The sequence below is a fragment of the Coccinella septempunctata genome, chromosome 6 (genome assembly GCF_907165205.1).
Source record: "Coccinella septempunctata chromosome 6, icCocSept1.1, whole genome shotgun sequence".
Classification (NCBI taxonomy): domain Eukaryota; kingdom Metazoa; phylum Arthropoda; class Insecta; order Coleoptera; family Coccinellidae; genus Coccinella; species Coccinella septempunctata.
The window spans coordinates 11,144,139-11,170,832 of NC_058194.1; the positions used below are offsets into that span (position 1 = coordinate 11,144,139).

Sequence of the window (26,694 nt, forward strand, 5' to 3'; positions counted from 1 at the left end):
GATTAGATGGTAGAAAGAAAAAAAGGTTCTATGATGTATGCACTTTCAGCGGTGGGGAAAGCGTCTGCAGGTTTTCCAAGATGTAAAAAAAAATCGTCAGGTGTACATAGCCGAGCGTGTCTCTGATAATAAATTCATGTTAATCTGGCAGTTTGCGTAGTGGAGCTGGCCGTAAGGAAGAGTTGAAAATTGTAAAGAAAATTTTTCTTCGAGGGTGTTAGATTTTCGGAGAATATGTTAATTGGATCCAAAGAAAGCTACTTTTCAAGGGACTGATAATTCGTACATGAAGCAAAGTCACAGCGGTCCTTTGAAAATGCAAAAAAAAAATCGTTACGTGTACATACTCGAGCGTGTATTTTCATACAGATGGTTAATCTCGGTGTTGCAGACGTGTTGACCCATTAATCTGACACTAATCAGGGGGGAGTTTCTTAATCTAACAGTTTGAAGATGATTGCAAGGCATTTTTTTTCAAATATCTCCCTTCCTGTACTTCTAATCGTTTCTGTATTCATTATGAAAGTCGTAGATAATAAAATTCTTCACTTTTGTCTGAAGCAATTTTGCCTACTCTTAACCGTTTTCGAGTTAGAAGCCGATAAGGGCGAGGAGCTTAGCCACACATGCGAAAGGCTAAGGAGAATTCCGTTTGACTTTCACTAATATAATATTAATTCATAATGGCTTTCATGGCAGTATGCGCTTACAGGAAAACCTCCAAAGGCCCTAGCACTAAGCATAGATTTTTTACATAAGGCTTGCGAATACAGCTCTCGTGAAAGTTATTCGATTTTTCTAGCTACAAGCACTTTTTTCATCTTTTCTGTTGGAAATAAATTTTCTTTTGAAGGACCCTAAAATCTTCACTTAACCCCTAGCAAAGGCACAGTTTGAGTATTTCAATCGGAATCTTTAATTTTTATTGCATCCAGTTAAGTAGCTGTGTTAAGTAGTTGTTTTACTTAACACCAATAACGAAAAGTGAAACATTTTTCTTTGAAAAGGGTTATGAATCCTGTTTTTTTCGGTCTGAGACTTTCAGCGGATAAGAAAGCTGTGTTTTTATCTATCGTGGAAAAGTATTTACCAATAATTTCTTAACCCTCTAATACCCAATTCCGCCTTGAGACTGGTTGCATATAAGTGGATACAAAATTATTCTCTGTGACCAGTTTAGTTCAACTGCCCATGTCCGCCTTCAGTATAGGTTCATTTTGTGAGAACAGGTGTTAATGTAAATCAGTTAACTATTTGCGAAAGAAAAATGTAGATTATACATAAGCTAACTTGAAATTATACGGAAGTAATTTTAAAAATGAAAAAAAAACTTGAGCATTAGAGGGTTAAACCATTAGTGGTATATACTACAGGTCACTGTTCTGGGCCATACCTATCCTCTTGTTCTTATTAGATCTTTGATCTTCTTACCCCAGTCGAGATGTGCATTATTTGCCAATTTATCAAAATGTGTGTGAATGAATAGTTAAGAACAAATTTAAGGGGCGATTCCTTGTTGAAAAATATTGTGGGTCTTCCATTGGATTATAGGATTTTTTTAGTAGCCCCTACTTAAATGGAGTAATGCAGATCTCTATAGTTGGCACCTGAAAAGCAATTTTCGATTTCTTTAATTAGTAGAAAACTGTCATATATGAAATTAAACATTCAATGGAAGCGAGAAAAAACCAAAAAAATTTGTGGTGTTTGTTTCGCAAGAAACTTTTTCCTTTATTCATAGGACAACTGAAAATTTTTTTCGATAGCTTGATTTATTTTGAACATGGTCAATTTTTTAATTTCTCAAAGAAACGGTTTTTGAGAAAAAATAATTTACAGGTACGTAGGCTGGAATCATCTTCGAATTTATATTTACCTAGTACAAGGATATCATGCTGACATCAGATGCTAAAACCATCCTCCTCGTTCCCATAATTAATTTTTTAAGGGAAAAATGGGGGATTCACATTTTGATGGAGTATTAAATTTTAATGGACTTTCTTGTAACTGGGCGTTAGTAATTTTTTTTTTTTTGAGAAATAGAATAAAAATCCGATTAAAAATTATGGACTTCCATTCAAAAAAAAGGTGTTTTTGATGAAAACTCAAATCGGAATTTGGCATGTTTTTTTGAACTTCCTGTAGGCATTTTTCGTCAATATTAGACTGGAAAACGTGCGTTTCTTAAAATTTCATTCAATAATAATGAGTGATCATATAAACAAAGTCACATTCATGTTGGGAATCCAAAAATATGATAATTTGCTGATTATGACATTTGCCATTTGATGAAAAACTGTTGTATTCTGTTAGAAACGGAAGTCACAAAAACATGAATATATTTAAAATTTTCTCAACACCTCTGATAACTATCTGAAAATGAATATCTTGCGTAGTTCCCTACCTATACAATTACAATCTATTTTATGGATTTGAAAAAAATTACTATTATTTGAAATACTGATCAATTAGAGAAGTATATTGAGTTCAGCAAATTCTTTCCAAGGTCCCAAAGGTGATATGGGGTTAACAGGCCCAGCAGGTGAACCTGGAATAAACGGAGAACAGGGTCTACAAGGTCCTCCAGGATTACCCGTGAGTAGCTTAATTTAAAATGAGTTTGAAATAAAGGTCATATAAAAGATTATGTGTGAAGGGTATGACTGGACCAAAGGGAGAAAAAGGCGAATACGGAGACATTGGACCACCAGGCCTTATGGGTCCACCGGGTCTCCCAGGACCACCTGGTTATCCCGGACAGAAGGGTGAAAAAGGAGATAAGGGAGATTCTGTAAGTCATTCAGTTTTATCCTTCCAATTGATTATGGATTATTAACAAAATTTGTCGAATAACATGCGCCCAAAAAAATTAATCGTCAAGTAGGCTATGGAATTTGAAAGGTTGATACTTTGTGCTTGACCGGGATGCTTAGCTTTTATCACATAATGTAATGAATGAATGATTTCCAGCGAATATGCTAGAAAATTGTTTTAAAAGTTTACTGGTAAATGTCGTTCAGAAATTGTTCGAATTTTGTCAACTCTTCAAATAAGTACAGTTCAGTTGCATACAGAATAAATTCTGCCGTTTTCTTGCCAACATTCTATACAGAATTCTCCAGATAATTTCTGACTGTTACAAACGGGCCTTAACCTCCTTCGTGAGCCACCAATTAATTGACAAATTATTGTTCTGTAGAAACATATTGTACAACAATTAAACATTAATTAGCAGAAAATTTTCGGATATTCGTTCTTTTAGTCTCTTTCAATCAGGTCGAGGTCGAGAAACAGTTCTTTTGGCAAGTGATAGAATAATTTGAACTCTACTGGGTGTCTGTCCTTAAAAACAATTAACATTTTTTTATTACTTGCCATAAAGCATGCACCCAGTATTTCCTTTTCTTGGGGTTCTCCAGGAAAACTGAAAAACTTTTTTACTTCCATTATTTTGCAGAATTTCATTAATTTGAATGAGATAATAAGGGAGGATAAATTAAATTAGATTATTTCATTTCGTTCGTACCATTGAATTCCAAAGACTTTTCGACATGATGATATTGTTGAAGTGAATGTAGAAAGCTGGTTGCTTTGGTGGGACAACTCCATGTGACCTGTTTGTGCTATGTTGAGAGCGTAAAGCTCTTTCGTTTGTGGGAAAAGGCCTTCAAGCTACATTTGCTCTAGTTTAAGCGTTCAATGGCGTAAATGCAAATAAATATAATTGCACAACAGAAAAGTGAATAGGAGTTGAATGAAAACTCAGTATATGCTGTAGAAAAATTCATTTGCATTTACTATTACTGGAAAATAGAATATTCTCGGAAAGATGTGACCGTAAAAGCTTGGACAGCAATAGCCTAATTAGAAATCAAATCGAGAAGGTTATTTGTTACCACATTTCGTTTTTACACCCATATCATGTGCAAATGACGAAATGTTTTAATGGTAATGGGTAAATGATCCTCCAAAAGGTTCATTGGTTTTTTTTCACTTCATGTAATTTTTCAGTGAACTGAATGTCGAAAAAGTGTTGCCTCGGTGTCTCACGCAGGATATACGGTTAGCCTACTTGAAAACGTATTTTTGTATTTACATTCTTTATAAATTAACCAACTTCTTTACATTTCTGTCATAGATTTCTCCAGGGTGAAGATTTTTCTCAATCATAAATGAAAATAAACTTCACAATATTTTTAATGCATTCAAGCCCGATGCATTTCGGTCATCTAACCATCATCAAGGGGCAAAAAGGTCAATACCACAAAATTCACATAAAGTCTTCAAAATATATACAGCGCACTGATGAACTCACAATTTTTTACATTTGTATCAAAAACCTCTAGTTACCTTAGATCACTTATTTATCTTCCTATATGAAGATGGATGAAAAAAATCCTAAAGAATAACACCCTCTAACGAAAGAATTGACCAATAAATCAATGAATGAAACGAAATAAAAAATTTTCTAATAATTTGCCCGATATACCAATTTAGAAATTAATTTAAGTTATTTTTTTGTTGCAGAAATACAAAAAATTACGTCGAAGACAGGTAACTATTATCTCTAATATTTTTTTGTGTTGGGAAAATATATTGTGGGAAGAAACAAAAATTTTGTGTCGATTGTATGAGATTCTGTTGGGATTGGACAAAATACAAAGTGATTTGTTGAATTTGTACGAAGTAGGCGGAAATGAACGCATAAAATTCATATCTTCCGTATTTGATATTTTATGGGAAAATGCTCAGGTCCATTTTTGTTTTAAACCAGCAGTGCTCGCCTGCTTCGCTTTGCGAATTACTTTTGTCCATGAACAGCCTTGTATAAGGACAACATACTGTATTACTCCCTATCCAAATGATTGATACTTGGTCTACAGATAGATAATGCTGCAAAAGTTATTTCGCAGGGTAAACTTCCACTTTCATATTTATGGATACTTTTTCAGTCAAAATAATCCAAAAAATTGTGAGTGATTATGAAATAAAATTGCGAAGAATAATTTATTCTACAAGCTTGCGCGTTCAACGGAGCTCAGGTAATTGGGAACTACGGTGACGTAGTCGGGGCCAGCAGACAGAAGAGTACTTAGTTTCATAACTATAATTCAGGTTCAGGTTAAAAAACCAACGATCCTTTCGACGATATGATCCAACCAATGAATTTCCTTCAACCGTTTTTCTAGCTATGGCGTTGCTGAGCGATGCGTCGTCTACGCTAGGATGGTCCAGGCTTGAACGCGACGCGCGATGGTCGGACCGTCCTAGAAAACCGTATTTTTAAAGGTAAGCGTCCACAGTTCCGCATCGTACGCATCGCACGGATCGCATCAATATAATTAACCCAATGCGTCCAGTGCATTCATAATAATCAAATTGCGATACAACTGCCAGCAATCGGTTGGCGTCGTTATTGTATTCCGGCTTTTAATAGCGAACGGATTGGCACTGCTTCTCACACTTCCTTCGGGAACTCTCCCAAAAGGCTGTCAATACTCGCATCGAATTGAGCCAGCTTGTGACTACACGTCAAAACTTTAAAAATTCGATTTTTGCTTTGACCGGATGCCTAAGTAGTTCTAGTTGAAGGCGTGTTCGTGTTATTGGAGTTCGAAATGTAGAAATAACTTGAGAATGAGAACAAGGAACACTGAAAAATTCCGAGTTAAAAAGGGGTTCGAATTGTACAAAGTGTTTCACGAGTAGTGTCTTGTGGAGAATGCAGTTCATCTAGGCCTTTCAGAAAAGTTTTTCCTTTTATATCCTTATAAGCCATTAGCTTCGTAGATACAGGGCGATTTATGGATTCATGATATTTTTATTTGCTTTCAATTTTCACTTCGGATGGCGCACTTGTTCCAAAACAGAAACAAAAGAACAAAATAATATTGCATGTTCATTTTTGAGAATACGGTATTGTTTTCAATTATTTCTTCATAAGTTTAAATTTCGTCTGTCTAGTTTTAAATAGGTATCAAAATTATTTGTCATTCTTGATCATCAACACTCACCAAGTGCTGCCTAAAAATATATTCGTTATACAGAGTAGTCAAACGAAAACTTTTTACCTCGATTTTCAGACTCGAAAATATGTAAAAACATTCGGTCCTGTCAATTTCTGATTCGATAGGGAACAACTTTTCCGCTTTCTTCATCCTCGTAACTTCAACTCCCTAACGGGGGTGAGCACAACCCCTTGATATTGAATAGGGAATAGTGGTGTTGTGATTACTGATTTTGAAGATCGTATCCAGTACTATCTGACCCTAAAATTTCACTTCAAAATATCCATCGAAATGAAATAACAGCGATAACAGTGAAAGAGGCAATGTGGAATTCATCTTTAGAATATTATTCTTTTCCGACACATTTCAATGGTATTTATTTATTTATTCCTTTATTTAATAAACGGTACAAAACCTTTTTACAAAAAAACAAGAAAGAAAACTCATGAAATCATCTACCATACTACTCTGACAAAAAAGTATCCGGAAATTTGAAATAAAACGCACAAATATCAAACTTCTTCAATATTTATTGAATCTTCTTCAAAATATACCCCATTTGAGGCGATACACATGTGTCAACGTTTTTTCCAATCATGGAAACATTTTTTATAGGCGCTTTCAGAGCTGGCCTTCAGCTCCTTCTGCGAATTTTCTTTTATGGCGTCTATGAAGTCAAATCTGGTTTCCCGGAGCGGTAATTTAAGTTTGAAGAAAAGAAAGAAGTCACATGGAGCTAGATCTGGCGAAAAAGGTGGCTGGTCGATGGTATTTATCGAGTGTTTGGTCTAAAAATCGTGACTCGATGAGATGGTGCACTATGGTCATGCAAAATCCACGAATTGTTTCGCCACAAATCCGACCGTTTACGGCAAATATTTTCACGCAAACGTCTCAAAACAGTTAAATAGAAGTTAGTATTGACCGTTTGACAAAATTTCCTTGATTTTTTCGACGTTTATCGTTCGTTGAAGAGGTCGACGGTCGTCCTGAATGAAACAAATCTTCGACGATCTCCCGACCGTTTTTAAAGACTTTGTACCATTCGTGCACTTGGGTTTTCGATAAAACAGAGTCTCCATAAGACTTTTCTAGCATTCGCAACACACGAAATATCGTTCAAATCACAAAATTTGAGACAAACTCTTTGTTCAATATTTTTTCTATTGTAAACTTCGCAGACTACCACTTAGGTCGACTAGTTTCAACAGCTGTCGTAAACAAACTAGTCGACAGACCGCGATCATGTTTGGCATAGTAATTACGGGGAGTCCTACCAACATACAGAAACTTTGAATACTTAAAAATACTCAAGGCTGGCAATTTAAATGAGAATTTCCGAATACTTTTTTGTCAGAGGGTATAATATTACGTTCGACTTTGCAAAAGTCCTACAAATGATCAACCATACAAATAGAGAAAAAATAAATAAAAACAATAGTCATATTGTTATATGATGCCTCAAATCTCCCCTTAATCTTGAAACCGATCGATTAAATATGTCGACACCGAAGGAATCAACGACATTGGTATTTCTCATCATTATCGAAAGCGGTGAATGAAAACAGTAATTCGTTGTCGATAAGGCAGGCCTAAATAGATCGAATCTTCTGACAGATCTTGGAGGAACGTTTAAATTGAACTGGAATAATAGTTCAGGAGAATACAAAAGTCCCTGAAAGAGTTTAGCGACAAAGATGACATCTGCATGGAATCTTCTTGAAATCGGAACTATGTTGTTAATTTTTTGTCCAATAAAGAAGATGGACCATGATTTTGATTTATCTTAGTCTATCGTGAATTTTTAAGAACGTAACAAGTGTGCCAAAGCTACATTTGAATTCGTAGTAGGATTAAAATGTTGTTTTCATGTATTCCGCAGAAGAAAGGGTGGAAATGACAAAATAATTTTTCAGAAATAAGAAATAACGACTCTGTGCTTTATTCAACGAAAGACATACTGAAAAAAATGTATCCGCTGCTAACGTTGCGCAACTGGTTGCCAAATTTGACTCTTCTGGTTCAGTCGGAAACAAGAGGATACGTAAAAGAAACGCAGCGAGGCGCGTGGCTGTCTTAGGTCATGTAGCAATCAATCCGACCTTTAGTACTAGGAAATTGTTCGATGTATGTGATCTTTCCGCACAAGAATCATGAGAATCCTCAATCAACATAAATTCCATCCTTATAAGATACGATTGGTTCAGGAATTGAAGGAGGATGATGATTTCTCAAGTTTTTGTAACTAGAACGGAGTAAGGTTGGCACTCTAGCAGCTAGCAAAGCTGTTATGCTTTCATGCTGGTCGGCAGTACAATTCACTTTTGACCTGGGCGACAAAAAGTGTGGATCCGTCCTTGACTATCAGTATTGGTCAGATGAAAAACCAAGATTATTTCGTGAGGTGCATATTCAGCTTCCTCAAAAATTAAATGTTTAGGCGGTTATTTATGGCAATCATATAATCGGTCGTTTTTTTTTAACCCGGTGATCTCACTGGCCAAATTTATTTATATCTATCATTTTGTTGTTGATGGAAATTTTGAAGCGAAATTTCACGATCAGACAATACTCGATAAGATCTTCGACATAAGGTATCGCAACACCCCTCATCTCTATTCAAAATCTCACCTCTGTTAGGAGGTTGCAGTTACGGGGATGCAAAGAGCGGAAAAGTTGTTTCCCTAGAATCAGAAATTGACGGTTCCACGTTTTCATTTTGAAGCCGTTTGACCCTACTGTATATTACTGAACTGTCGAAATTGTCAAATCTTAGGTAGAATGACAGGTAAGTACAATCTTAAAAAATGTATTTTTCTATCACGAAATCTTTGACGATAATCTCGAATTGCTTCACTAAAATTTTCATTGTGAAAACATACACGAAGACCATATGAAAATGTTCACTATTGGTGAATTATGAATTTGAATTCAAAGGAAGAACAAGAAGGGTGCTATCGTATCTTTGATATCATTTATTCCGAGTCAATCGCTTGACAGGAGAAGACGTGCTACAGTGCTCCTAGTGCTATAAAAGAGAAAGCGGACGAGAAAGTCACAGTGCCGTAAAAGTGAAAGCGGAGGTGAAAGTGCCCACTAACCAAGCTACGGAATATTTGATTCCGTCTGTGAAGTTGTGTAGGTTCTATATTTGTTATCGGAATTTTAATTCGTTAAAATTTTCAAAGTTGGTGTTCATCCTAAGTGTCCAGAGAATTTTCTCGTTGGTACTGCAGAAAACATCAGGTGAGCTTATTTTTCGTATCTTTCTTTCTGATTATTCTCATAGCGTAGAGAATTTTTGATGAGCCGTTTTGTTTTTATGCATGAGATACATTTTTCTTTTGTCTTGAAAAATTTTATTTCCAATTTCTTTGAGTAGCGAAGTAATTATTAATTAGATTCTAAAATGTCTGACCATTCGGACTGCGAGTCCGTAATGGAAGAAGACGCGCCAGAAATCGCTAATGTCGTGTCCGAACACGATATTTTGAGAGAGGAGAACGCAAGTTTGAAAGCGAGGGTGAATGAGTTAGATAGATGCGTATCTAGCTTAGTTGCTGAGATTAAAAATCTCAGGGAGAGGCTCGAGTTGCAGGAGGGAAATAAGGAAAGTCCTTACTCCAAAGCACTCAAGAAGAACATTATTTTGAAAAATGTCCAAGAAGTGAACTTACCGGTTCAAAAACAGAAGATGGAGGTGGTCAAAACCCCTCAAACCAAAATTTCCCCACCCGCCAAAAGAGTGAGAAAGGATAGCTCCTCGTCAAATGAAGAGGCAAACAAGAAAAGAGTCTTGGAAACCCCAGCCCAAGAGAAAACCACTCCAGTGGAGAGAAAAGAAAAAATCCCCCCAGTTACCCTGAGGGGTACGTCCGAATGGACGTCAATTTCCAACGCGTTAATGCGAAACGGAATAAATTACAGCAGAGCGACTACTGTGAAGGACGGAATTAGGGTCGTTCCACAAACCGCGGAAGACCACAGAAGAATGACGGACTTCCTTCATAAAATAAATAGGGAGTTTTACACTCTTCAACGGGAGGAAGAAAAGAAAATCTATGCGGTAGTGAGATATCTACCGCTGGATGCAGATATCCCGACGATCCTTGACGACCTCAAGGATCAAGGGATCGTCGATGCTGAGGTCATAAGAATGACCTCAAATATAACTAAGAGGCCGATGCCCTTATTGCTGGTTAAAACCCAGAATAAGGGTATCTTCGAGGTGAGAAGGCTCTACAACATGAACTGTGTTGTTGAACCTAAGAGAAGGACGACCGGGCCTGGACAATGTTACCGCTGTCAGCGATATGGACATGCCCAAAGTAAGTGCACTTTTCCATGGAGGTGCGTGAAATGCTCCGGTAATCACAGCTCCAAGGAGTGTACGCTCACCAGGGAGAACGAGGAGCGAAATGCCTCTTGTGTTCTCTGTGGAGAGCAAGGACATCCAGCCAGCTACAAGGGATGTAGCGAATGGAAATTGGTCACTAAAAAGACCAAGAGATCGCCAAGATCGAACCAGACCAGCTCGAGGCCAACACAAAATACACCGAGGCCATCCCCAAACTCTTCGGAAGTGAAGAAACCCCAGGAAACTGCAACCGAAGCAGTCAAAGAGACGAAGAAACCTGAGAAAAAGACGGAAAAGGCAAAAACCGTCAAAAAAGCCGAAACCAGAAAAGGAATTTCTGGAATCACTGAGGAACTGGATAAGTTCACGAAAAACCTCCTCAGCACGATGATGCAGAATCTGGAGAAAGAGATTGAGAAGAAGATGAAGCAAATTATTAAGAATATTTAATGGCTGACACGACGATAAAGAACAATCTCATAATCGTCTCTTGGAACGTCGAAGGATTGAGAGCCCGCAGATCAGAATTCGAAGAACTGATTGAAGAGAAGAGACCGGATGTCATAGCTCTTCAAGAAACGAGACTTAACCCCAACGTTCGGATAGCATTTCCCAATTACGATATTTACAGAAATGATAGACCTAACAGCACAGGTGGCGTTGCTATACTGGCTAGAAGGAATATGGATCACCATTTCGACCAAATATTCAATGGACAAGAAGTAGAAGCAATATCGATTATTGTGAATACTAATCGAGGGCAAGTGAAGATTATTTCAACTTATAAATCACCGGATAAGGACATGCTGGAAGAGGATCTAAAAATGCTACTAGAAGGAAGACACCCGAAAATCATAATTGGTGATCTTAACTGCAAATCGCAGGAATGGAACAGTAGGGTGGAAAATACAAACGGGAGAAGACTGAAGATTTATGCTGAAAAACTTAATGCAGTTGTGATAGGACCTGATATACCGACCTACATACCAAGAGTAAATGGACTACCCGATGTACTGGACATTGTCGTAATGAAAGACATCACTGAAGAAATCAGCATTGATACAATAGAAGACGGAACTTCAGACCACAATCCCATAGAATTCATAGTGGGACATGGCCCAAGAAACGAAGAAGAGACACAAACCAAGGAACGCACAGACTGGGAGAAATATAAGAATTTACTTCAGGAGAAAATCAGGGAAATTCCCCAAATAAACACCCAGGATGAATTAGATGAAGCAGTTGAAAAATTGGAAAATCATATAAAAGAAGCCTATGAAGAAAGCACCAAGAGAATAAGGAAACCAATTCCGAAACATTCACATGGAGATACGCCAAGGGATATAAAGGAACTTATAAAAAAGAACAGAAGACTCAGGAAAATCTACAGAACAACAAAAAGAGAAGAAGACAAGAAGAAACTGAATAAGCATAGTCAGATATTGAAAAATGCTTTAACAGAACTGCGTAATAACAGATGGCACCAGAGATTAAGGGAACTGAATACAATAGATCACTCGGCTTGGAAAATGCAAAAACGCTTACGACGAGAACAGACAGTTATACCTCCACTGCATGGAGCAAACGGAATGGTATATACGAGACTTGAAAAAGCCGAAGCACTTGCCGACACAATTGAGAGAGAAGCCAGAATAAATTACAGAAATGATGATGACAATGAAGATCTAGAAGAAGAAGTGGAGGCAAACGAAGAACTGATGATGGAACCACCGGAAACCGAAATCATTCCAAAACCGGCTTCACCAACAGAAATCAAAGAGATCATAATGAAACTGAAAAACCGGAAAGCACCGGGAGAAGATAGGATAACGAATTATATGTTGAAGAAATTGCCTAGAAAAGGAATAGCAGCCTTGACGAATATAACAAACGGAGTGATGAGGACCGAATACTACCCAAAGAGATGGAAAACTGCAGAAATGATAGTTTTCAACAAGCCTGGAAAGGAACGGAAATTTCCTCAAAATTATAGACCAATCAGCCTACTATCAGCACTAGGAAAAGTCGTCGAGAGGGTTATCGCCAAAAGGCTGAATGAGGAAACAGAAATGTTGAAGATAATCCCACCCGAACAATTTGGATTTCGACGAGAACACTCGACTGAACTCCAATTACTACGGCTCATAGAATACGTCACCGAAGGAATGCAGACCAAACAGGCCACAGGATTAGTTCTGATGGATATCGAGAGAGCTTTTGATAGAGTATGGCACGAAGGCCTAATCTACAAGATGAAAAGAGCAGGATATTCGACCAAGCTATGCAAGATTATAAGGAATTATCTGAGGAATAGAAACTTTTATGTGAAGATAGATGGAGCAACCTCTCAAACCAGACAATTGGAAGCGGGAGTGCCTCAAGGATCGGTACTTGGACCTCTGCTTTACGTAATATACGTTTATGATATCCCGAAGAATGCTAGGAATATGCTCACCTTGTACGCAGATGACACAGGAATAGCGTTCAGACATCGACGCCCAGAGATCATACACCGGAGACTGCAGGAAGCCATAGATGAATTACTCAAATGGTGCATCAAATGGAAAATCCAAATCAATGGAAGAAAGACTCAAGCAATATTACTGCAAAAGAGAAGATTGAGGATGGAAGAAAACCTTGAAGTTGATGGACAAGAGGTTGAATGGAAAAATGAAGCAACATACCTAGGAGTGACGCTTGACAGAGGACTTACATGGAAAAACCACATCAAATGTGCTGTTGATAAAACAAAAGCCGCAATGAGTAAACTTTATCCACTCATAGGCAGAAGAAGTCATATGAATAAGAACATCAAGTTGACGATGATTAAAACTATTGCGCGACCACAACTCACATATGGATCGGCGGCATGGGGCTTCGCAGCCAAGACCCACATCAAGAGAATACAGGCCACTGAGAATAAACTCCTTAGAATGGCGATGGACGTACCCTGGTTTGTTAGGAACAAACAAATCTACAAGGACTTGGAATGGGAACCAGTTACAGAATTTATGAAGAGAAAGGCGGAAAGGATATTCGACAAAGCCAAACAACATCCAAATGAGGAACTACGAAGATTAGTCGACTACGATCCAACAGAAGAAGCTAGAAGGTCAAGAACCTACCACCGAAGACCGAGAGATCAGTTAAGGATTTAAATGTAACCAAAGAAGAGCTTAACCTATAAAAGCTATAGGCAGCATACAACTATCAACACGACTATGATCGTGTGAGAGTCCAGAAACCATAAGAGTCAACTGGTTAATAGGCAAAATGCCCGGAACCTATGAAGAAGCAGTTAAGGGTTTTTAGTGGGTCTCGAGCTCAGAGAGTGAGAATCCCCACACTGTTCCCCCTCAGCAGAGGGTGTGTTCGTCTGTTTGCAGATTTTCCCCCTGCTACACCAAAAAAAAAAAAAAAAAAATCTTTGATATTAACATAAACATGGGCGTAGCCCGGATTTTTTCTGTGGGTGGCTCTGAAGCTCAATGTAGTTTTATGCTCTCTTGAGCATGCTCGAAAATTTTGTCGATTTCAGTAGCTGAGATTGGGGGACACCGAGAATTCTGGGGGAGGTCCGGCCGTGCCCATCCTGGCCCATACGTATCTCTAGGCCCATGGACATATATGTTCAGAACCATTGAATATCCTTCTTAGAATTCAATTCACATAATGAATATTCGGTGTACAAAAAGGAAACACAATAGCGGAATAGTACATTTACCAAGATGGTACTCGTCCGTAATTCTGCATAAGATTCGAAAGAAACCTCAGTTCAATAATACATTTTTCAAATATATTTCCTGGGCAGCGTACTCGAACACTTGGTATGTGTTGATGATTGATTGAGATTGAAAAATTATTGGGCTTTCGATACACTAAATCTCAGCGGCTGACATTGAAAATTGAAGGGTGTCTCAGAAAGTTTTTCGTTTTCAGATGTTGAATAAAAACAACAATATCAATTGATCAATTACAATTGCAACTTATTTTGATAATAACCGTCATTTATTGACCACAGTCAAAGGCCATCTGCCGAAGTCCTTCAGCCAACTTGTTTTATTTATTGTTAAATAAAGATCTGTTCTTACAGTTTACTTATGAAAAACAACCATTTGCAAATGCGCACCATTCACTTTTTCACACTCATTCAACCTGGAGCTAAAATTTTCAATCACTCGCTGGAGCATCGCTCTTGGAATAGAGTTGGTGATTGGTGATTCATTGCATTCAGGTTGGGTAGCAATGGATTGTAAACTTTACTTTTTAGGTAGACTCATATGAATTTAATTGTCCTGCAGAATTCGACTCATTCATCGGGATCATCAGGCTTCATTTCTTGAACAATGACAATTTTATAGGGGTGAAAATGTGAGTCTTTCGAAAGAATGCGATGAACAGTGGTTTCGTTAAAATTAAGATGAGCTACGCGCAATCTCGACGACTGATGTCGTGGGTTGTCCATAAATAACGACCATAAGAGACTGGCTTACGCGGTCGACGTTCATGCTCGTTCTTTATGTCCTTTTGTGCCCAGACGATTTGACCGGCATTGTATTCCCAGTACAATTACATCCCTGTAATCTGTGATGGCTACAAAAGTTTTTCTTTTTTTGGTGTAGCAGGGGGAAAATCTGCGAGACAGACGAACACACCCTCTCCTGAGGGGAAAAAAGTGTTGGGATTCTCACTCTCCTGAGCTCGAGACCCACTAAAAACCCTAAACTGCTTCTTCACAGGTTCCGGGCATTTTGCCTATTAACCAGTTGACTCTTATGGTTTCTGGACACTCACACGATCATAGTCGTGTTGATAGTTGTATGCTGCCTATATTTTTTATAGGTTAAGGTCTTCTTTGATTACTTTTTAAATCTTTAACTGATCTCTCGGTCTTCGGTGGTAGGTTCTCGATTTTCTTGCTTCTTCTGTTGGATCGTAGTCGACTAATCATCGTAGTTCCACATTAGGATGGCGAATATCCTTTCCGCCTTTCTCTTCATAAATTCTGTAACTGGTTCCCATTCCAAGTCCTTGTATATTTGTTTGTTCCTAACAAACCAGGGTACATCCATCACCATTCTAAGGAGTTTATTCTCAGTGGCCTGTATTCTCTTGATGTGGGTCTTGGCTGCGAAGTCCCATGCCGCCGATCCATATGTGAGTTGTGGTCGCGCGATAGTTTTAATCATCGTCAACTTGATGTTTTTATTCATATGACTTCTTCTGCCTATGAGTGGATAAAGTCTACTCATTGCAGCTTTTGTTTTATCAACTGCACTTCTGCTGTGGTTTTTCCATGTTAGTTCTCTATCAAGCTTCATCCCTAGGTATATTGCTTCATTTTCCCATTCAGCCTCTTCTCCATCAACTTCAAGGTTTTCTTCCATCCTTAATCTTCTCTTTTGCAGTAATATTGCTTGAGTCTTTCTTCCATCAATTTGGATTTTCCATTTGATGCGCCATTTGAGTAATTCATCTATGGCTTACTGCAGTCTCTGGTGTATGATCTCTGGGCGTCGATGTCTGAACTCTATTCCTGTGTCTTATGCGTACAAGGTGAGCATATTTCTAGCAGTCTTCGGGATATCATAAACGTATATTACGTAAAGCAAAGGTCTAAGTACCGATCCTTGAGACACTCCTGCTTCCAATTGTCTGGTTTGAGAGGTTGCTCCATCTATCTTCACATAAAAGTTTCTATTCCTCAGATAGTTCCTTATAATCGTGCACAGCTTGGTCGAATATCTTGCTTTTTTCATCTTGTAGATCAGTCCTTCATGCCATACTCTATCAAAAGCTTTCTCGATATCCATAAGAAATAATCCTGTGGCCTGTTTGGTCTGCATTCCTTCGGTGACGTATTCTATGAGCCGTAGCAATTGGAGTTCAGTCGAACGTTCTCGTCGAAATACAAATTGTTCGGGTGGAATTATCTTCAACATTTCTGTTTCCTCATTCAGCCTTTTAGCGATAACCCTCTCGACGATTTTTCCTAGTGCTAATAGTAGATTGATTGGTCTATAATTTTGAGGAAATTTCCGTTTCTTTCCAGGCTTGTTGAAAATTATCATTTCTACAGTTTTCCATCTCTTTGGGTAGTATTTGGTCCCCATCACTCCGTTTGTTATATTCGTCAAGGCTGCTATTCCTTTTCTTGGCAATTTCTTCAACATATAATTCGTTATCCTATTTTCTCCCGGTGCTTTCCTGTTTTTCAATTTCATTATGATCTATTTGATCTCTGTTGGTGAAGCCGGTTTTGGAATGATTTCGGTTTCCGGTGGTTCCATCATCAGTTTTTCGTTTGCCTCCACTTCATCTATATCTTCATTGTCATCATCATTTCTGTAGTTTATTCTGGCTTCTCTCCCAATTGAGTCGGCAAGTGCTTCGGCTTTTTCAAGTCTCGTTTATATCATTCCTTATACCTCCATGCAGTGGAGGTATAACTGTCCGTTCTCGTTGTAAGCGTTTTTGTATTTTCCAAGCCGAGTGATCTATTAATCTCTGGTGCCATCTGTTATTACGCAGTTCTGTTAAAGCATTTTTCAATATCTGACTATGCTTATTCAGTTTCTTCTTGTCTTCTCTTTTTGTTGTTCTGTAGATTTTTCTGAGTCTTCTGTTCTTTTTTATAGGTTCCTTTATATCCCTCGGCGTATCTCCATCAGAATGTTTCGGAATTGGTTTCCTTATTCTCTTGGTGCTTTCTTCATAGACTTTTTCAATTTTTCAACTGCTTCATCTAATTCATCCCGGGTGTTTATTTGGGGAATTTCCGTGATTTTCTCCTGAAATAAATTCTTATATTTCTCCCAGTCTGTGCGGTCCTTGGTTCGTGTCTCTTCTTCGTTTCTCGGGCCATGTCCCACTATGAATTCTATGGGATGGTGGTCTGAAGTTCCGTCTCCTATTGTATCAATGCTTGTATCAGTGATGTCTTTCACTACTACAATTCGGGTAGTCCATTTACTCTTGGTATGTAGGTCGGTATATCAGGTCCTTTCACAACTGCATTAAGTTTGTTAGCATTAATCTTCAGTCTGCTTCTGTTGGTATTTTCTACCCTACTGTTCCATTCCTGCGATTTGGAGTTAAGATCACCACTTATTAATTTCCGGTGTCTTTCTTCTAGAGGCATTTTTAGATCCTCTTCCAGCATGTCCTTATCCGGCGATTTATAAATTGAAATAATCTTCACTTGTCCTCGATTGGTATTCACAATAATCGATATTGCTTCTACTTCTTTACCATTGAATATTTGGTAGAAATTGTGATCGATATTCCTTACCAGTATAGCAACGCCACCTGTGCTGTTAGGTCTATCATTCCTGTAGATATCGTAATTGGGAAATGCTATCCGAACGTTGAGGTTAAGTCTTGTTTCTTGAAGAGCTATGATATCCGGTCTTTTCTCTTCAATCAGTTCTTCGAATTCTGGTCTGCTGGCTCTCAATCCTTCGACGTTCCAAGAGACGATTATGAAATTCTTTATCGTCGTAGCCGCCATTAAATATTCTTAATAATTTGCTGCATCTTCTTCTCAATCTCTTTCTCCAGATTCTGCATCATCGTGCTCAGGAGGTTTTTCGTGAACTTATCCAGTTCCTCGGTGATTCCAGAAACTTCATTCCTGGTTTCGGCTTTTTTGACGTTTTTTGCTCTGGTTTCCTTGTCTTTTTGACTGCTTTGGTTGCAGTTTCCTGGGGTTTCTCCACTTCCGAAAAGTTTTGGGCTGGCTTCGGAGTAATTTGTGTTGGCCTCGAGCTGGTTTGGTTCGATCTCGGCGATCTCTTGGTCTTTTTCGTGACCAATTTCAATTCGCTACATCCCTTGTAGCTCTCTGGATGAGCTTTCTTCCCACAAAGGGCGCAAGAAGCATTACGTTCGTCATTCTGTTCGTCATGTTATCTGTGCTTTTTTAATTACTCGTTACGTATGTTCACACTGCATCTGAGAAAACTCCCTACCTGATGCTGTATTTGGTGTTGTTTAATGCTTTGTGAAATTTTTTGTAACTACATTTTGATTCATTATACCTATCACCTGTGTAGGCAATTCATGAAATTGTAAGAACACCAATAAACTCTCTCTCTCCTCCCTGGTAAGCGTACACTCCTTGGAGCTGTGATTACCGGAGCATTTCACGCACCTCCATAGGAATGTGTATTTGCTCTGGGCATGTCCATATCGTTGACAGCGATAGCACTGTCCAAGCCCTGCTGTCTTTCTCTTTTGTTCGACAACACAATTCATGTTGTACAGCCTCTTGATTTCGAAGATGCCTTTATTCTGGGTTTTCACCAGTAGTAAGGGCATTGGCTTCTTAGTAATGTTCGAGGTCATCCTTATGACCTCGGCATCAACGATTCCTTGATCCTTGAGGTCCTCAAGGATCGTAGGAATGTCTGCATCTGTCGGTAGGTATCTCACCACCCCGTAAATTTTCTTCTCCTCCTCTCGTTGGAGAGCGTAAAACTCTTTATTGATTTTTTTGAGGAATTCAGTCATCCTTCGGTGATCTTGGGGGGTATATGGGACCATCCTAATTCCTTCCTTCACTGTTGTCCCTCTGCTATAATTAATGCCATTCGCATTAACGCGTTCGAAGTTGAGTTACTCTCTAGGGGTAACTGGGGAGGACCCTCTCTTTTCTCCTCCACTAGAGTAGTTCTCTTTGGGGCTGGGGGTGTCACGATTCTCTTTTTATTGAGCTCTTCATTTAACGAAGAGCTGTCTTTTCTCACTCTTTTGGCGGGTGGGAAAATTTTGTTTTGAGGGGTTTTAACCACCTCAATCTTCTGCTTTTGAACCGGTAAGATAACTTCCCGTACATTTTGGGAAACGTCATGTTTGAGTGCTTTGAAGTAAGGATTTTCCTTATTTCCCTCCTATAACTCGAGCCTCTCCCTGAGATTTTTTATCTCAGCCACTAAGGTAGTTACACATCTATCTAGCTCATTCACCCTCGCTTTTAAACGTGCGTTCTCCTCTCTCAAAATATCGTGTTCAGACACGACATTAGCGATTTCAAACGCATCTTCTTCCATTACGGAATCGCAGTCCGAACGGTCAGACATTTTATAATGTAATTTAAAATTTCTATACTACTCAAAGCAATTTGAAATGAAAATTTTCAAGACAAAAAATATATTCCATGCATAAAAACGAAACGACTCACCTACGCTATGAGAAAAAGCAGAAAACAGATACGAAAAATAAGCTCATCTGATGCTTTCTGCAGAACCAATGATCTTGACCTGGACTCTGGCAGATGATCACCAACTTTGAAAATTTTAACGAATTAAAATTCCGATAACACATACACGTATAGAACCTACACAAACTTCACGACCGTACTTAGTTAACGAGCTGGCCAAGCATTTCAGACCACTCCCCTCCTCCTGCTACCTGGAGTTGGCGCGTATTGGTCAATTCAAAAACAAGAAACATTTTGAGACACCCTTTATAACGAAATAATAACAAGAGATATAGAAGCTGGAGTACTCCAAGGGTCAGTTCTTGGACCACTTCTGTTCCACATATACATTCACGATATTCCGAAGAATCCAAGAACCATGCTAGCGTTATATGCTGACGACACAGGCATAGCAACTCGTCACCGCAACCCAGAAGTAATTGAACGAGTTCTACAAGAAACGATTGACGAAACAAATGACTGGTGCATAAAGTGAAAAATCAAGCTCAATGGACAAAAGAGCCAAGCAATATTACTACAGGAGCGAAGACTGCGACCCACAACGAATCTAGAAGTTGACGGCGAAGAAATCGACTGGAAAAATGAAGCCAAATATTTAGGAATAACGCTTGACAAAGGACTTACCTGGAAAAGTCATATCAAATAAGCAATCGACAAAACGAAAGCAGCGATGAATAGACTCTACCCTCTGATAGGAAGAAGAAGCCACATGTCGAAAGAGACTAAATTGAAGATAATCAAAGCCGTTGCTAGGCCTCAACTGACTTATGGATCAGTTGCCTGGGATTTCGCGGCAAAGAGCCATATCAAAAGAATTCAGGCCACGGAAAACAAGCTGCTACGATGTACAATAGATGCACCTTGTTTTGTCAGCAATAAACAGATTTATAGGGACCTAAAATGAGAAACCTTAACGGAATTCATGAACAGAAAAGCAGAGAAATTATTCGAAACAGCGAAAAACCATCCGAATCAAGAACTCAGGAGACTAGTGGGCTACGACCCAGAGGAAAACAAAAGGAGAATGCGAATTTACCGAAGGAGACCAAGAGATCAATCAAGAAGAGATTAAAATAAGAACATAAACTTATTGAAAAATCCAATAAAGTGTTACCCTATAGAGGATGAACACATAAATACCAGCATGATAGTGTGCGAGAAGAAAACCGACTAAGAGAGGAACGGTTTATAGGCAAATGCCCGGAACCAATATTCAAGAAGCAGTTAAGGGTTTTGAGTGGGTTTCGATCTCAGGAGAGTGAGAATCTCCGTACTTGTTCCCCCTCAGGAGAGGTTGGTTCGTCTGACTTGCAGATTTTCCCCCTGCTACACAAAAAATAACGAAATAATTGAGAACGGGACCGTTTTCTCAACTGATATAGATTTCAATATTCGAGAGACAAATATCAATATTGTGTGTACTATCCGGATGATCTTGGAATTTCATGTGCGATCTCTAAGGATTATAGGAAGTTGACGAGCCCACAAAATTTCATCAAAATCGGAATTCATCCTCAAGTTATGGATATCGAAATTTTTGCCGAATTCCAAAATCACCCTGTATCGCCGAAACAAATGGTCTTAGGACTCTTAGGGTACCTACTACAGAAAAAACAGCTTTTCTGAAAGGCTTAAGAGGAAATCACACCCCATTTAAATTTTTCTCCTGCTACAGACATCCACCGATATGTGGTTTTCAAGGATAATTTATGAAAAATGTTCTTAGTTCATTGGGCAAAGCTGATCATATCACAATGGGAAACGACAAATAAAATTATATTTCACATTTCTCCGAAAAAAATAATAAATTCAGCTTTTCACCGATATATCTTCCATTTCAAGCATTATCCACCAAAAATAATCAAATAAAAATGAACAGTAAAACCAGCAGAACGAATCTTCGCAAGAAAAATTATCTGTTTCCTTTCTGTGCATTGCGTGTAGTGTACCTATTGATTATTTCTTCTTCCAGTGAAAATTTGCACGTTCTGGCAACATCAACTATTGAAATTATTTTCCGTTCTGTATTGTGTGAAGGGAATCTGAAAATGACGTACCTAAGTTCCCCTCAACCGCATCTAAAAAGTTACTTGGTATAATTTCCTCTTAAGAGGGAATTACACCCCATTCAAATTTTAATGAAATTTTGTCCCATTCCCGCTCCCATTGATATGTGGTTTTCATGGAAATTTAAAGAAAAATGTCACTGGCCAAAGCCAAACATATTACATTCGGAAACGAAAGAGAAAATTATTTTCCAGATTTCTGGGAAAAAAATTTAATTAGGCTTTGCACTGCATTTTCCACCTAGAACAATCAGATAAAAAGAACAGTTGAACAATCAAAACAGAGCGAATATTCCAAATTGAAATTTACTATTCCCTTTTTGCTTTTTAGAAGTGTGTGTAGTATAGTATACCGCTTTATTATTTCTTCGTTCATTGAAAATTTGAACGCTCTGCCAACATCCAATTGTTTAATTATTAATTTTTCGTCCTGGTATTATATAAAGGAAAGAAAATCAAAAAAAAGGCGTAAATTCCTTCAACCTCATCTGAAAAGTCACGTGGTATAATTTCCTCTTAACCGGCATTCACCACTAGACCATGTCGGGTCTCTGTTTTTCTTGTTGTTGATTATAAGGTCAAAATTTCAATTCCCAAATGAAATTTTTCTAGATGGAAGTCAAGTGAAGATCTCGGAATCTACCAGGTTCCTTGGTGTTCATGTAGATTGTGAGTTGAGATGGGATGTACATATACATACATCACTTAAATAAAAAATTGAACTCGGCTTTATATGCCATTAATGTTCTCAAAAAGTCTGTTGATCTGCCTACCTTGAAGATTTTTTACTATGCTGCTTTTCAATCTAATTTGTCATATGGTATCGTTTGCTGGGGAAACAGTTCCTTCACTGACAGCCTTTTTGTAAAACAAAAGTATGCTTTAAGATCTATTATGAACATGAAATACAGGCAGTCGTGTAGGGGTGTTTTTCGGGCTGGCAATATTCATACTTTAACGGGATTGTACGTGTACAGTTCCCTCAAGTATTTAATTCAGCATCGGGAGATTTTTGAGCTATATCGAAATAAAAATGTAAAGACAAGGCAAATAGACTGTTATCTCTATCCAGCTCATAAGTTCACTTTGACACAGCATAATGCTATGTACATGTGCATGAAAATGTTTAATGCATTGCCAAGGCAATTTCGTGACGTAAATACAGAGAAACTACTGCTGTGTAAACTGAATTCTTTTATTTTGAGGTGTGAACCTTATAATATTAAGGAATACTTTGATTTTTGTAAGGCTGAAAAGTCGATTTCTCTTTAATGTACCTTTGTTTGACGTTTTTTCTTGTAGATTTTGTTATGTACTTCGAACAAAATAAATATATATCTATATATATATCTATAAAATTAGCTGCCTTTACATTAGCGAAATTTTCCTCGCGAAATTATTTCGCCTAGTGTAGACTCAGTAATTGCGAGTAATTGCAGGGTGAGGCCCCTCGCTGCGAACCGGAGGTCTATCGGTTTTTGTCCGTGATTTCTCATGAAATACACCCTCTATGTAGTTTTTCATGATGATGATGATGATAATTTTCGTTATCTGCATGTATGATTGTTTCGGAATAAATTCCGGAAAATTGGGTTGCCCTACCTGTGGATCGTGCTTTATAAATGATTGTTTTGTGGTCAGACGCCTCTAAGAAATAGAGCATTTCATGACAATGGATTAAGAAATTTTCAATTGCAATGTTTTCTTCAATAAATATTCTGTTCTATGTTTTCAACAATTATACCATATTCGGTCATTCAAAATTGTCATTCACAATGATAAAATGTTGTGTAATTTTGTAATACACAAATATGGAAAGAAAAACTACGTTATCTTGAAACTTATAATTAAAATTTGATCTTCATAATAAATCGTTTTCCTGTGGATACCTAGTTCTGACAGGTAGGTGTTCGAAATGATTTCCACCACAGTCTATACACTTTTTGGTCCTCTTTATGAGGCTCATAACTGCTTGTTTTATTGTATTACGAGGATATATTGAAAAATATGTACCTACATATGTAACACAGAATTCCGAAAATATAATGATTTTATATTTTAATCGATCAGAATTCAACAACAACAACTTACTTACGAGGATATATTGAAAATTTCTTAGCCTACTATAGAACCAAATAAAATTTCAATGTCAAAATACTTTATTACTCAACATATTCTCCTCTTAATTGGATACATTGGTTACAGCGAACCTGCAACGTCTCTAAACCTTTCAAAAAAAAATGTTTCCTCTTGCTCTGCAAACCAGACCACCACAGACAGCTCTTTTTACCTCCTCGTGGGAAGAAAATTTACGACCTTTTAAACTTTTTTTCAGTTGAGTAAAGAAATGATAGTCGGATGAAGCCAAATTTGGTGAATAAGGGGGTTTTCTAGTAATTTGAACCCTGAATCACGAATTTTTTGCATGGCAACAAGAGATTTGTGTGCAGGGGCGTTGTCCTGCTAAAACAAAACACCTTTGGATAGCTTTCCAGCGTCTTTTCTCTTAATTTTTTTCCCGTGGAGTGGTCAGTAATATCGAAAAGTAATCTCCGTTTATTGTCCAAAAAATCAATCATGATTACTCCATGGCAATCCCAAAAAAGCAAGAATTTTTCCAGCAGATGTTTGGACACGAAACTTCTTAGGTCTTGGAGAACCAGTGTGTTGCCAGTCGCCATTCCATCGATTGTTGCTTTGTTTCTGGATCGTAGAAATGTACCCAAATTCCATCCATAGAAACAATTCAATTTAAGAAGTCTACATCGTTTTCAAATCGAGCAGAGATCGAACGCGATGCTTGTACCCTTGCACGCTTTTGGTCAACATTCATATATTTGGGGATCCATTTTGCAGCAAACTTTCTCATGTGAAATTGACGCGAACTATATGATGAACGCGTTCGTATGAAACATTCAGTGCTTCAGATGTCCGTTTTAGCCCAATTCGGCGGTCTGATAAAATCATGTCATGAACTGCATCGATATTTGCGGGGACTGACACAGAAACTGATCGGTCATCATCTTCAATGTAAAATTTACTTCTTTTGAAGCTTGCAGTCCAATTTTTAACGGTCGCATACGAAGTACATTGGTCACCAAAGGTATTAAACATATCTTCGTAAATCTGCTTACCTCTTGACCCTTTTAAATACAGGTACTTGATGATGGCTCGATACTCCAATTTTTCGATTTCCACAATTTCGGTGGACATAAATTAAAAGAATTTATTGCGTAACTCTGGTTCACTATTTTGACCTGACACTTCTAATGTGTTATTATTCGTTGCTATGGTAACGCAATATTTTTTTTATGCATGGAACTGGTCTAGGCTAACTAGATATCAATACATCCTCGTACATTTGTAACAAATGTCGTCGCAAGCAGCATTCATTCGATCTAATAATTGTTCCATTGTCAGGATCTGTTTCATAGAATTTGGCCTTCAAATGACACCAAAGAAAGAATTGGCGGGGTGTTAGATCAGGGGATCAATCAGGCCAATTTTGGTGTCCACCCCTTCGAATCCATCCGTCTGCATATTCTCTATTAGTAAACTTGTGGGTTGTGGGGCATTCTGAAGAATTTTGACTTGATAAAATGACCTGAAATACCGATAAATACTTTTTTCTATGCATGAATAGGATCGATGTTTCAATAACAAAGAGTAATAATACCATATTCTTCATAGATACAATAATGGCAATAATGTAATCAATGAAGAATTCAGAAATATATCATATTCGAATTTTCAATCATTACCCCCACTAAAAGGGCAAATTAGGTGAAAATAAATCCGGAAAAGTACTTGAGGTCCAAATTGTCTATAAAAGGCGATTCATTCTGAAGATATCAAGTTATAATTATTTTTTCATGAGCTTAGTTTTCTATTTCTACCTTTGTTCATCAACAATAATGAAGCTTACTATCACTGTAAGACTCTATTGTTCAATTCAGGATTAAGCCGAGATTTAAGTTAATCCTAGATCAACGTGACAGGTTTGAACTGAAATGTCAAAATTAATCCAGGATTAACTTTAATCAAGAATTGAACAACCGGGCCTAAATGACAATTCTGAAAAACGAGATATGCTATAAATATCAAAAACAAAAGTAAGCTATATTTCGAGAACGAAAAAAGGTAGTAGAACATTTCCAAATCCATTTTTATGAGGGGCCGTTTTTTTGAGTTGCGTTTGACCACAAAACATATATTAATTAAAAATAATCCACGGATAGGGCATACCACCGATTCATTGAATTTGGAGACAGTCGTTCATGCAAATAACTAAAATATTGAAATTATGATAAAAAACTACATACAGGGTGTTTTTCATGAGTTGGAAGATGAATGAAGCCTCACTGAGCCCGGCCCTGATTTTTGTCTAATTCTAATGTTCTGTTTCATAGAAAATAACAATTTTAACCTAAATATAAATTTTCAGTCGAATCGATCAAGAATTTTAAGAGTTATAGCCAAACGAAACTTTGAGAGATTTCAAAAAACACCCTGTATAGCGGAAAAGGAGTACCTAAGACACATAAGAGATGTTTTTGAACTCAGTTCATGTCCTCTATTGACGGTTTTCGTTTGTCAGTTTACTTGTGAAACACCCTGTATAATAGTGTAAACGTGGTCCACAATCTCCATGCTAACTGCGAAACCAAAACTGAAGGCGGCTCGCTCCACTCGCGAAATTTTTCGTTCTGAATTAATCATTGTTTTGGAAAGTGCGAAATTTTATTCGAAGCGAGTAATTTTTGCCCGCGTGATTTTCGCGAGGTAATTTCGCTAAATTGTAAATGCAGCTTTATCTGTTCAAGAAAAACTTTCCACTCCGGCCATTTCTATTATTTTTATTCGGGAGATAATTAAATTTTTTTTTATCATGTTTATGTGCACCTTGAATTAGGTTAACTTTGTTCGTATTTCAGAAACACGAATGAAGCTCTGATGTCATCATTTTTATTGAAATATACAAAACTAACTACTCATAACTTCAAAAAATATACAATGAGTCCATTATATTTTATATCTAACTGT

The 26,694-nt window shown here is 37.7% G+C and overlaps 1 protein-coding gene across 30 annotated transcripts in view; it reads left to right on the forward strand.

Moving 5' to 3' along the window:
* LOC123316081 (collagen alpha chain CG42342) overlaps positions 1-26,694 on the forward strand; it is a 404,706-nt gene that overhangs the window by 303,901 nt on the left and 74,111 nt on the right. For all 30 annotated transcript variants that reach the window (XM_044902017.1, XM_044902020.1, XM_044902038.1 and 27 more), the window contains 3 exons: positions 2,507-2,595; positions 2,657-2,791; positions 4,528-4,554. In XM_044902017.1, the coding sequence (XP_044757952.1) occupies positions 2,507-2,595; positions 2,657-2,791; positions 4,528-4,554 (251 nt within the window). The remainder of the gene's footprint in view (positions 1-2,506; positions 2,596-2,656; positions 2,792-4,527; positions 4,555-26,694) is intronic.